The sequence below is a fragment of the Leucopleurus acutus genome (assembly GCF_964270905.1).
Source record: "Leucopleurus acutus genome assembly, chromosome: 14".
In the NCBI taxonomy this organism is placed as follows: domain Eukaryota; kingdom Metazoa; phylum Chordata; class Mammalia; order Artiodactyla; family Delphinidae; genus Leucopleurus; species Leucopleurus acutus.
The window spans coordinates 15,101,944-15,114,856 of record NC_139156.1 but is presented as its reverse complement, the minus strand read 5'-3'; the positions used below and the strand labels follow the sequence as shown (position 1 = coordinate 15,114,856).

Here is a 12,913-nt window from a genome sequence, read left to right as displayed (position 1 = left end):
GGTGTCTGACTTCTCAAAGCTTACCATCTACATTTCACTCTATTAATTTTGGGGTCATTTTAACAAAATGTGTTATCCTATAAATGTTTTTAACTAACTTCAAAATATCTATTTCAGTATACCATATAATGTGTATTTTAAATGATTTTAAGGTATATTTTGTTTATTTTTCTATCTGCCAGCAGCTAATTCTTTCAAGTTTAAAGTTGTATTGTGCTTATGTGAATCCCATTGTTGGTAACTGTAGGCATTTGGGTAATTATTCACATAGGATGATTGGTTTTTCTTGAAAAGATAGAGACTAATGTTTTCTTGAGAAATGGAATCATTATTTTACATATTGTTAACAACATCCCTTCTACTCAGAAGTATAGAAACTAAACCCTTAATAACATATGGGAAAAACAAAGAACTCTTCAAATAAAGTTGTTAACATAATGTTATTATTGACCTACAAGTAAAAGACATAAAAGTACATTTTATTATCTATTTTTAAAGTGTAGAAATGTTTAATCTTTTCGAAATTGAAAAGGTCTGTTAATTTTGGGGGGACATAATTTCACACAGAAAAGTTGTAAGGGTATTCAATAAGTTCCCTCAGATTTCTTCTTTCTCTCCCTGTCTCTCAATTAAACATTGCAGACTTGATATCCCTCTATTCCTTAAAGATTTTAGGGTTTATTTTTTAAAAGTTGGGAATTCTCTTAACTACATTATAATTATAGATATTAGGAAATAAACATTGATGCATACTGTTATTAAACATAGACCTTACCAATTGTCCCAACATTGTTCTTTAGAGCAAAAGAAAATTCAAGATTACTAGGTGCATTGATTTGTGTGTCTCTTCGGACTTTAATCTGGAACATTTCTTGAGTCTTTCTTTTTATGTAATGACATTGACATTTTTTAGGAATACAGGTATTCCCCGCTTTTCAGATGTTCATAAACATTTGGTTAAAGTGGTGTCTGCCAGATTTCTTCACTATAAAGTCACTATTTTATCCTTTAATGAAAAAATATCTTGTAGGAGATACTATGAGACTATGTGAATATCATGTTACTTCTCAAACTTTTACTCACTAGTTTTGTGATTTTTACCAAACAGAGATTTTCTGATTCCATCATTCTTTCTACAATAATTAGTTAGCTTTCTTCTACAATGAAAAGCTTTGTCTTCTCTAGTTTGTCTGTCTGTGAATCTTATCTGTGTATTCATCTGTGCATCTATGTATTTATCTATGTATCTATGCATCTGTCTATGTTTCTATCTATCTATTTATCTATCTATCATTCTTTGAGCATTTCCTTATGTTTTGGCACTCATCTTGAACCTTTCCTGCCCTAACTGGAAGCTGGCATTTCTCAAGCATCCCTGGTTCCTTTACTGGGCTCTTTGCTACAGGGCCATCAGTGTTTATGAATCATCCTAGCAGACAGAACTGGAAAATAGGTGTATGTATACATAACAGACACCAATAAATTCTCATACATAAGTATAAACACATCAGTGCCCATTTCTGTATGTACCTGTACTCTATAGTAAAATCCATGAGTTCACACTAATACCTCTCATTTCCTATCCATTACTACAGGGTTCATTCTATCCTTCCTCCTTTCCAAATTTTTAATTTCCTTCTCTGACAGCAAATAATCTAACTTTAGTTATTGACAATAAATATATTTTAATTTATATCAATAAAACTGTATTTATTTTTATATACTAAAGTTTCATATGTATTCAGTTCTATTTGTAGATCTTCTGTGCTACTCCACTGATCTGTTTGCCTATTGATGTGCCAGTATCACAGTGTTTTAATTTTAGAGGGCTTATAAATGTTTGAATGTCTATTAGAACTAGTCCCCCACCCCTTTTTTTTTTTACATCTTTATTGGAGTATAATTGCTTTACAGTGGTGTGTTAGTTTCTGCTTTATAACAAAGTGAATACATATACATATGTTCCCATATCTCTTCCCTCTTGCATCTCCCTCCCTCCCACCTTCCCTATCCCACCCCTCTAGGTGGTCACAAAGCACCGAGTTGATCTCCCTGTGCCATGCGGCTGCTTCTCACTAGCTATCTATTTTACGTTTGGTAGTGTATATATGTCCATGCCACTCTCCCTTTGTCACAGCTTACCCTTCCCCCTCCCCATATCCTCAAGTCCATTCTCTAGTAGGTCTGTGTCTTCAGTCCTGTCTTACCCCTAGGTTCTTCATGACATTTTTTTTTCTTAGATTCCGTATATATGTGTTAGTATATGGTATTTGTCTTTCTCTTTGAGTTACTTCACTCTGTATGACAGACTCTAGGTCCATCCACCTCACTACAAATAACTCAATTTCGTTTCTTTTTATGGCTGAGTAATATTCCATTGTATATATGTGCCACATCTTCTTTATCCATTCATCCGATGATGGACACTTAGGTTGTTTCCATGTCCTGGCTATTGTAAATAGAGCTGCAATGAACATTTTGGTACATGACTCTTTTTGAATTATGGTTTTCTCAGGGTATATGCCCAGTAGTGGGATTGCTGGGTCATATGGTACCTCCATACTGTTCTCCATAGTGGCTGTACCAATTCACATTCCCACCAGCAGTGCAAGAGTGTTCCCTTTTCTCCACACCCTCTCCAGCATTGATTGTTTGTAGAGTTTTTGATGATGGCCATTCTGACCGGTATGAGATGATATCTCATTGTAGTTTTGATTTGCATTTCTCTAATGATTAATGATGTTGAGCATTCTTTCATGTGTTTGTTGGCACTCTGTATATCTTCTTTGGAGAAATGTCTGTTTAGGTCTTCTGCCCATTTTTGGATTGGGTTGTTTGTTTTTTTGTTATTGAGCTGCATGAGCTGCTTGTAAATTTTGGAGATTAATCCTTTGTCAGTTGCTTCATTTGCAAATATTTTCTTCCATTCTGAGGGTTGTCTTTTGGTCTTGTTTATGGTTTCCTTTGCTGTGAAAAAGCTTTGAAGTTTCATTAGGTCCCCATTTGTTTATTTTTATTTCCATTTCTCTAGGAGGACCCACCCCCTTTTTTTTTAGCTTTTCTTTTTTAGTGTTTTCCTGACTATTCCTGAATGCATATTTTTCTATGTGATTATTATTATCAATTTATTAAGTTCCATTAAAAAATGTTAGTATTTTTGTTGAGATTGAGTTAGATTTATAAACTAATTCAAATAGAACTGACATCTTTATGATATTGGGGTTTTTTTTCAAGAACAATGTGTGCCTTTCCATTTTGTCACAACTACTTTTATGCCTCCCATGGGTTTTGCATATTTTTTGTTAAAATTTATTCCTAAGTATTTTATCTTATTCATTACAATTATAAATAAGATTTTATATCCTTTACCTGGTTATTGTTAAAGGGCTATTGATTTCTGCATATTAGTTTGTTAAATTTATTACCTTACTGAATTGCTTATTGTTTTAATTTGTTTTAACACTGATTCTCTAGGGTTTCCAGATACTATCATATCATTTACAAATAGAGATAGTGTCACTTCTTTTCTAGTCCTTACACATCAATTAACTTTTCATGTATAATTACATTGGTTAATATCTCTAATACAATTTTAAGAGTAATAGATCTAATAGGCTATAATTACATTGGTTAATATCTCTAATACAATTTTAAGAGTAATAGATCTATTGGGGAATCTTGCTTTATTCCTGATCTTAGTGGAAGAAAAGCTTCCAGTGTTTTCTTATTAAGCAAGATGCTGGCCATTATATATATATGTGTATCTATAGATATATATAGATATATATAAAAAATATATATACACACATATACATATGTGTGTGTGTATATGTGTGTGTGTGTGTATATTTATGCTAAGAAAGTATCCTTGAATTACTATTTTATTGAATGTTTTATCAGGAATGGGTATTGACTTTTTCAAAGACTTTTTAACATCTGTGTAGATAATCATATTTTTTTATTTTTAGATTCGATAATATGGTATATTAATGAATTTCTTAATAATGAATCAACCTTGCAATCTTAGTACTTATATTAAATGGTGTATTTACTGAATATGTTATTATCATTGATGTTTTCAGGTTAGTTTCAGCTTTCAAACTGTTAAAAAAGTACATTATATATTTGAAATTAAAAAGCATATATGGTCAAGAATGTTACATGTTATCTATATGTGCCATCCACACATATATATCGTCTATCAAGAAGCTGAAAGAATCTCAGGATATAACTCTTTACTACTTACTAGATGTATAAATGTGGACTTTTTTTTTTTTCATTTCTTTGAGGCTATTCTATCAAATGAGTATAATACATATGGTGTAAAGATTGAATAGGTAATGTGTGTGAAAGTACTTTGAAAATAGTGCAGTCATATATGGTTGCAAAATATTGTTCTTATCATTAACCTACTTCATGTTTTATATTTTTAACATAATGAATACTCAACGACTTTTTTCAGGTGATTTGATTCATTGATTAATAACTATTCAAAACAACCTTTAAAAACAATCTCATTGAAAACATTGCAGATTTAAAAAGAGATGCAATAAAAATTCAATAAATTAGAATTTAAGAATTTGAACTTAAGGCAAGTAGTAATTTTTGGTGGTAGAACTGAATGTGGGAAAAAATGCCTGGTATTTCATTGGTATTGAGGTTTGGCTTGTGAATAGATTCTAATAATATGTGTCATTCTTGCCTCATCTGTAGCCCAGGGTATTAATATTTTGCCCTACTTTTTTAGATGTATGAAAACTTCAGATTAAAGAAATAAGTAAAATTTAAAGCGTTTAAAAACTTTAATGGTAGTCATTAGGTGTGTTCAAGAAATTTATCTTGCTAGAGTTAGAAAATGAAATATGACTAAAGTTATTCTTTATCAAAGCTAAACACAAGGTATTAAAAATACAATTCCAGAAGAGTTGGGTTGAAATTTATTTTGGTCAAATATTTTCAGTGCTTATGCTTAACCCTCTTCTATCAAAAAAGAAAAAACCAAAACCTTGTTTGTTTTAAATGAGATTTGTGTTTTGAACATTCAGTCAGAATGAAGAACTGACAAGTTATGTGTTTCCAGGCTTTGTGGTTATAGGTCAGGGGTTGGCAATTTTTTTTTCTCTAAAGGATCAGGTAGTAAATATTTTATTTTTTGTGATCCAGGTACAGGTATGGTTGCTGCTTTGCTGCTGCCTCCTCTTGTTCCTCCTCCTTTTCCTCCAGCTTCACCTCCTTCTTCTTCTCCACAATCCTTTGAAAATGTAGAAACCGTTCTCAGCTTATGGGCCATAAAAAATAGGAAGTGAGGACTTGCCCTCACGGATATAGTTTACTGACCCTTAAAACAGATGGTTAGAGTTTCTCCTCATTTTTCAATATGTTAGACGGCTTTGAAATATAAAATATGAATCTTAATAGCCCTCTTGGCACTTTATGACTTTCCAACCTGTAACTTAAATCCTTAAAACAGTACCATTTACTTGGCAGTTCCAGTCCTTAAGTTCTAGATTCTTGTTCACCATCATATTCCCAGACTAGTTCTAGAGCAGTGCCTTTCACCCAACAGCGTTCAACAAATACTGGAACAAGGACTGAATAACTGAGTTTCACTGTGCTTTATTTATTGGAGAAAGAATCATTTCTTAATTTCTCATTTACTCTTTATTTAGGCAAATATGGGTGCCCAATATCCTAAGTAAACAAAATAATCTCTGTAAGTCAAATGACATATTTTAAATTATGAGACTTGTCATCTTTCCAGGAGAAAACAAAATCATACTCTCAGCAACAGATTAATACATGGCAATAGTTGTAATTTTTGAGTTTTTAGTGAGAAAAACCAGATTGCTAAGATATTATTGGTATCAACATTTCATGTTCATTTATATCAAAGGGAAACAGCTATGTTTTGTTTTCCCTTTTCATAAACCACACATGATGTCTATTTGGGCTTAGAGCTGTAAATAAAAATATAAGTTTGAAGAATTAATTTTAAGTCATGTGGCTATTTGAACATTTGTCTTTGCCAGAATTCTTACTATATTTGAAACCTAATGTAATATATCTACTAAATATCAAGTATAATTACGCTAGAAGTATATAAAGGAAATTAAGTGGACATGATCTCGTAACTCCCAGAAGCTGTTGTATTTGTGTGTGACAAATAGCAATGACATAGCAATTAAAGGACCGAGGCACATAAACTGACTTCGAAACAAGTACTGCCAATGACTATTTTTTGATTTCCTTTTCTAAAGTATATTCTTTATATACAATTTATTTGAATAACTCTTATAGCATCTTTTTTTCTATCCTTATTGTTTAGTTTTAGTTACAAGTTGATATTGCAAATTTATATTATAGGGAAACAGAAATACCATGTGACCTCATAATGTTCCTGTAATGTATAGCTAGGCTATAAAATCATCATCATATAAAATTTACCAAACAAAGGGCCACAGTATGATGATTTTATAGGTGCTTATTCAGCATAAAAAGATAACCTCAAACGCTGACAACAACAGAATGATTTCAGTACCGTCATGAAGTATAAATTTTAAACAATTGAATTTAAAATACATTTGTGCCATTTTAGCCTGAAGTGTAGCACCAGAAGGGAATTCTCTCAAAATGAGTTTTCACTAAAAGGTATTTTTTAACACAATATTTTTTTCTGTCTCAGAAATTATTAAAGCTACTATACATTGATAATTCTTTAAAGAAATGCTGCAAGTGTGACTATTATCTAGTTCTGCCATAAAGGGTAAATAAAAAGTTTACCCAAGTTTTAAAATATTAATGTGCATCATTTGTTTTTTAGTGAAGTTCTGAATACAAGGTAGTATTAATGTGAAACGGCAAGTTAATATTAAAAGATACCATGGTATATGCATTCACTATTTATGAAGTTACATGCTATCAGTATATCTGAGTCCCTTTTTTGCTCATGATAATTTCCTTTATTCCTTGCTCTTCTGCATCTTGTCATTCATTTCTAAAATTCTCACATGTTGTGTTTCCATAGTTAATTCTACAAACTTAAAGGAAGATTATACTGATCTATTTAAATAGTCTTTATGAAAGAAAACCCACACTTTTATGTAGAAGTCTCTTTTAGCAAAGAAAGCCTGGCTTCTTAAATAATCTACCTAATACCAAAATTTATTTTTTATGTGTGTGTATATATTTACTTTATATTAATTATGTGTTTTTTCAAAGCAAATAATCATAAACAATTAATAAGAAGCTTAGTGTTCTAAAATATTTTGATCAAAATCAGTGACTCATTATCTTAATTTTAAATGTGTATGAAAATCAGGAATGAAATCATTATTTCATTTTTATCAATAGAATGGTTTAACTAGCTGGTGGTGTGCAGGAACACAGTAGTTCTCATTAAAGGTTTTTGAAAGGGCTGATGACATGATCAGCCTTATCTCTTGAGAATATGTCTCAGGATTCGAGAATAAGTTGTAGCCATACGGAAGGCAGAAAGATCAGTTATGTAATGTATTGGTGTCAGTAAGAGAGCATGAGTGACAGGACTTGAATGATGTGTTATCATAGTGGAAAGGAGGAGGTCAGATACAAGAAAGATCCTGCATGTAGAAACTAAACCTGCCAGCTGATTGGATGTTGGGCACAATAAAGTGTGAGATTGGTGTCCTGAATAATTGGAACGCTGATCTTTAACAAAGGAATGCAAAGTAAGAAAATGAAATGAGTTCAGTATGAACCAAATTGACTATATGTAACTGTTATTCTATGGAATGTTTCAGGTAGTATTCTGGAATACTAAAACTGACAATGATCTCAGAAAAGGATGATATTTGGGCAAATAAACAGATATGCTTTTTTATACAATATGTAAAATTATATTTTTTTATTGTTGGCAGTGGTAAAAGTAGTGGAAGTAATAGTTGCATTTATTAAGTGTTTGATATGTGCTAGGAATTTAAAATACATTATCTCATTTAATTCTCATTAAGTCCTGAGAGCTCCTTTTTCCTTTTGAAGACAAAGAAGCTAAGACTAGTGAGGTTACATAAATTGCCCAAGGTCGCATAGCTAGTGATTATAGATGTACGTTTTGAAGCTAGATGTACATTTTGAAGCTGAGCTGTTTGACTCCAAAGATCTTATGCTCTTTGAAACTCATTTCATTAAGTAGATGTACCAAATTAGAAATGGAAAAAAGTCCAAAGAAGGATGAGATAAATACTTGGATCCACACTAGACTTCAGGATACCCCAAAGACTTTGAAGAGTTTCACAAAATTTTTAAATAAGTGAATTTACTTCCCCTTAATTAAAAATAACTTGTATGCTAACCCTAGTTTTTGGATGGCAGGAGGATAATCGATGGTTTACAAATAAGATAATACAACCTTCCCTGAAATGTGATGCACATGTTTGTGATGAGAAATATTCAATATCATTTTGGTTTTGACTTACAGCTTGTACATGCAGTGGACATGCAAATATTTGTCATATGCACACAGGAAAATGTTTCTGCACAACTAAAGGAATAAAAGGTGATCAATGCCAATTGTAAGTAAACATTACTTTCTAGAACTTTCATGGGTTGAATTTATGCTGTAGAACTAATTGTTATAGGTTTTCCATTTTAAGTTTAGTGTTGTGTTAGTTAAGCAACCAGTATTGTTGTAAGCTATGTTTACTTGCATTTTATCAATTTTCATAAAAAATTAAGCCTTTAAAATGACAATTTTGTGGAGCCTTCAAAACAGAGCCCGAAGAATATTTGTCTTTTGTATCTCTCCGATAAAAAGAAACATTCTTATTTTTTCTGGAAAAATATATATCTCTCCGATAAAAAGAAACATTCTTATTTTTTCTGGAAAAATATATATCAAACCTCCATTGCTATCTTTATAATTTTTCTCTATATCTTGTTAAATAACTGAAATCCAATGTTTCTATGCATTTCCTTCTTCTGAATCTTTTATTATTAATTCTGATCATTATAGTCTTTTAGGCCTTGCAAGTGGTTTTTTATACTTACCTTCTTTTTCTCTGTTATTTCATTAGACATGAACCCACTCTTGTTGTTACTCTGCTTTCAGTAGTATTATGAGTGGTTTTTGTCTTTTTATAATTTAGTTGTTATTCTCACCTACCTCCAAAAGGAGTAACTTTAAAAAGTAGTTGTTTCATGTTACTTAAATTTTTTTTCTTATTCATATTCTTTATATATTAAAATCATTTTTATAGTTTTGAGTTGTATATATGCACTTACATTTATATTAGATATAATATGCTATATGACATAAACCATAAATTCTGATTATAATAATTATATAATTATTTAAAAAATTAATAAAAGATTCTCCAAAACTATATGTAAAAATTTATATCCAAAGAGGTATGTTAACCATGGAAAATGATCTCTTTGTTTGTTTTTATTTAGAACAATACATTATTTACAATAGAATTATCCTAAACATTTCAAGTTAGATGGTTACATCTTTGACTAGTCACTGAGGTATCATAGGTTTTCAAGAGAAGGTGAACAGAACCAGTTTTTATTCCTTCTCCATAGTCTCTAAACTTAAAAATGAGGTCAAAGCATAAGATCTTAGGGAAATTCCTATTAAGGAAGGCTATTTTGTTCTCAGTACCAATGAGATTAAATCAGAGTCCTATGCTTTAAGTCAGAGAGATGCCTCCAGTGTTTTGCAGTGCTACATACTGGTTGTCATAAGTAATGCCAACTTCTTGGGTGTGTGACATGTGCATTTACACAGGGCCTCATGCTTAGAAGGGCATCATGCCTGATTGAATGTTCTTCTGTCGCCATATTAAAATTCTTAATAAATTTTTAACGAGAGCCCTTCATTTTCATTTTGTACTGTTCCTTGCATCTCTCTTCCCCCAGTGAATTGTGTAGTAGCTCTTGGTCTTAAGCAACAAATACTTTATTTTTGTTGTGAGATTCCATCATCATTATAAACACTGACAATTTAAATTTGTACTTTACTTTTGCATAAATGGTATAGCCATCCATAATAATTATCTGTTATGTGATGCAGTACGTTAGAAACATTTTTGTTTCCAGGTAAGAGAGACAGTATTTTAATTCACTGAACTCATGGGCTTCTAAGCTTATATATACAGAGTTACAGGATTTGGCATATGTATGAAATATTAGAAAAATAAATTATATAGTTCTGAATGGTGAAATTACATTTTGCCCTAGTTATTATAAACGGGAAATTTTTTATAAGCAGAGGAAAACTTGGAATACTAATTTGTAGAGGGTATTTTGTGGACAGTTTTTGTAGATAGAATTACATTTATTACTTTTTTGTTTTACTTATTTATATAAGATTTATATTATATAATAATATATATCATATATTATTTGTATACAAATATAAAATAGAAATATATGTATATTATTTACATATTTATATTAAATATATATTTATATTTGTATAAATATTTATTTATTAATTTAATTTATTTATTTGAGTGTAGGGCAGTGATGACAATAGGGTCCTCATACTTAAAGCAATAATTTCCTGCAGTGTGCTTATACTGGAAAAAATGCTCTCTTTAAGAAGCAAAGCTAGTCACTCAAGTCAGTAAACAATTATTAAATGAGTGGTTGCTACTCTTAATGAAGAGGACTAACACATGGTTTTTACTTAAAGCTTCTTTCAGGCTAGCAGTGGAGACACTAGCCAAAATATACTATATTAATTTACTATTGATACATTAGTGATTTGAGATGCTTATGAATGAACTCTTTCCTCTTCCCAGGATAATTTCTGTTTGGCTTTAAGTATGTAGTCAGACATCACATCTCATTTGTGTATTTTTCATAACCTCTCCAAATTGAAATTGGTTCTCTTCCTATTTACTAATTTTTTCCTTGCATTATCTATATACTTGCCTGTATCCTTTATTAAGTGAACCTCTTTAGGGACCATTGTATCAGTACTACAATGTAAGTGTTCAATAAATTTATTTAATGGAATAGAATGAAGAAAGTAGTGAAGGAGTACTGAAAGGGAATGATTGATTTATCGTGGAAGAATAAGGAAAGTGTGAGCAAAGCATATTTGAGATGGAACTTGAAGGAAGAGTTAAAATTTTCTGGGTATAGAATGTAGTAAACAGAAAGGGATACCACATCAGTAAAGCAAACAAGTAAAAATGAACGATAGCATTTCCAGTTTTTGCTCAAGATGTAGAGAGCTGGAAAAAGCATTGTTCCCACCTTTACAATGAAAGAAAGAAAAGCTGGGCGAACTGCAAATTCATGCGTTTTCTTGAAAGTGTTGGAGAACTGAGATTACAGGGTAACCAAATGACCGAAACTCTTAAGAGAAACAAGAGCTTTCAGGGAGAAATGAGACAGGAACGCTGGCTAACCTGGAGTGTAGCCAGCGGGAAGCTTAAAAGCAGAGTCCAGCTGAGGTGGCTGATAAATCGGTGCTCAAGTGCTCATCGTCAATAGTGTGAAGGCCCTGGGGCCGAGGAATTGGTGGGACCACACATGAACCGCACCAGTTGTTCATGGAAAAAATTGGAGAAAATTTCTTGTGGTGTGTGCTGGGGGAAGGGAATAGCAGACACAGTGGGCAGGGCTTCAGTGTGGGGTCAAAATATTCATTTAAAGGGACACCAAATTATTAATCTTGCCAAGGTAAAGTTCTCATTCTGGCCCTGGCCTAAACACAGTTGGAACTCAAAAATGGTAAGTTAAAAATTAATTTAATGGAAAAGTATAATATAAAAATAAATATGAAATGAGTGAAGTGGTATTGTCTAGGAAAACTGTTTACTTTTGAGGAGCAACATGCAGACTTTAAAGAAAACACACATATTATTTTTGTAAAATTTCTCAATTTACAATGTGAAGGTGACCCATATTTGCATTATGTAAAATATAATGTCTGTCATTTTCAGTGTATGTGTAATGAAGGTCAGTAGTATTTAATTGTTTTTTCCTTCAGCCTTCTAACAACCCTACTGATAGAAACTAATGTTCCTCAGTGGGAAATAAAGGGGAAATCAGATAAAAACAGGTGAAAGAAGTTTTGATAAAATGTTGTGGCAGATACTTAAGATACATCCTGCCAACTCTCATGGCTTTTAGGGTTTCATCAAGGCTTCAGTGGACAGTTTCCTGTACTTTCCAATATTCCACATAAAGAATGAGAATCGGGCTTCCCTGGTGGTACAATGGTTGAGAGTCCGCCTGCCGATGCAGGGGACACGGGTTCGTGCCCCGGTCCGGGAAGATCCCACATGCCGCGGAGCGGCTGGGCCCGTGAGCCATGGCCACTGTGCCTGCGTGTCTGGAGCCTGTGCTCCGCAACGGGAGAGGCCACAACAGTGAGAGGCCCGCGTACCGCAAAAAAAAAAAAAAAAAAAAGAATGAGAATCTTTGTTTCTCTTTTAGTTCCAAAGCTACTCATTTCTGCCCAGGTGCAACCAGGAAGTGTAAAGCAGTTGATGCCAGTATGGGTAATCCTTGGCCAACGAGGAATGGGAGTTTGTCCTCCATTTACCACATTGTCACCAATGCTTCCTGAGATAACTCTCCTTGGCAAGTACTCACATCCAAGTCCTTATTTCAGCATCTGCTATTGAGGTTATTCTGACTTAACTGGTCGCTACTGGAAGCAGTTCTAGATAATAGGCCCTCAGCATAGGATTTTATAATTGGATGACTTATCAAATGGCAGTAAGCACTACAATGCTAATGGTGAGTGGGGTAGTGATTATCTTGGTGTGCTATAATAATTATTGAGAATATTAACTGTGTTTGATAGGATAAAGTATAGGTTGAGGGAGGAGTACTAGTTTATGTAGCAACTTTAGCACTTGAAAGTCATGGGGCGATGGTAATTATGCTTACAAACTTGGCTAGCTTTTGTTAA

General features: G+C 32.4%; 1 protein-coding gene across 2 annotated transcripts in view; it reads left to right on the top strand.

Moving 5' to 3' along the window:
• Window positions 1-12,913, top strand: part of ATRNL1 (attractin like 1) — a gene marked incomplete at its 3' end in the record, with an annotated part of 683,994 nt that overhangs the window by 193,759 nt on the left and 477,322 nt on the right. For both annotated transcript variants that reach the window (XM_082854377.1, XM_082854378.1), the window contains exon 20: window positions 8,456-8,549. In XM_082854377.1, coding sequence (XP_082710503.1) covers window positions 8,456-8,549 — 94 coding nt within the window. The remainder of the gene's footprint in view (window positions 1-8,455; window positions 8,550-12,913) is intronic.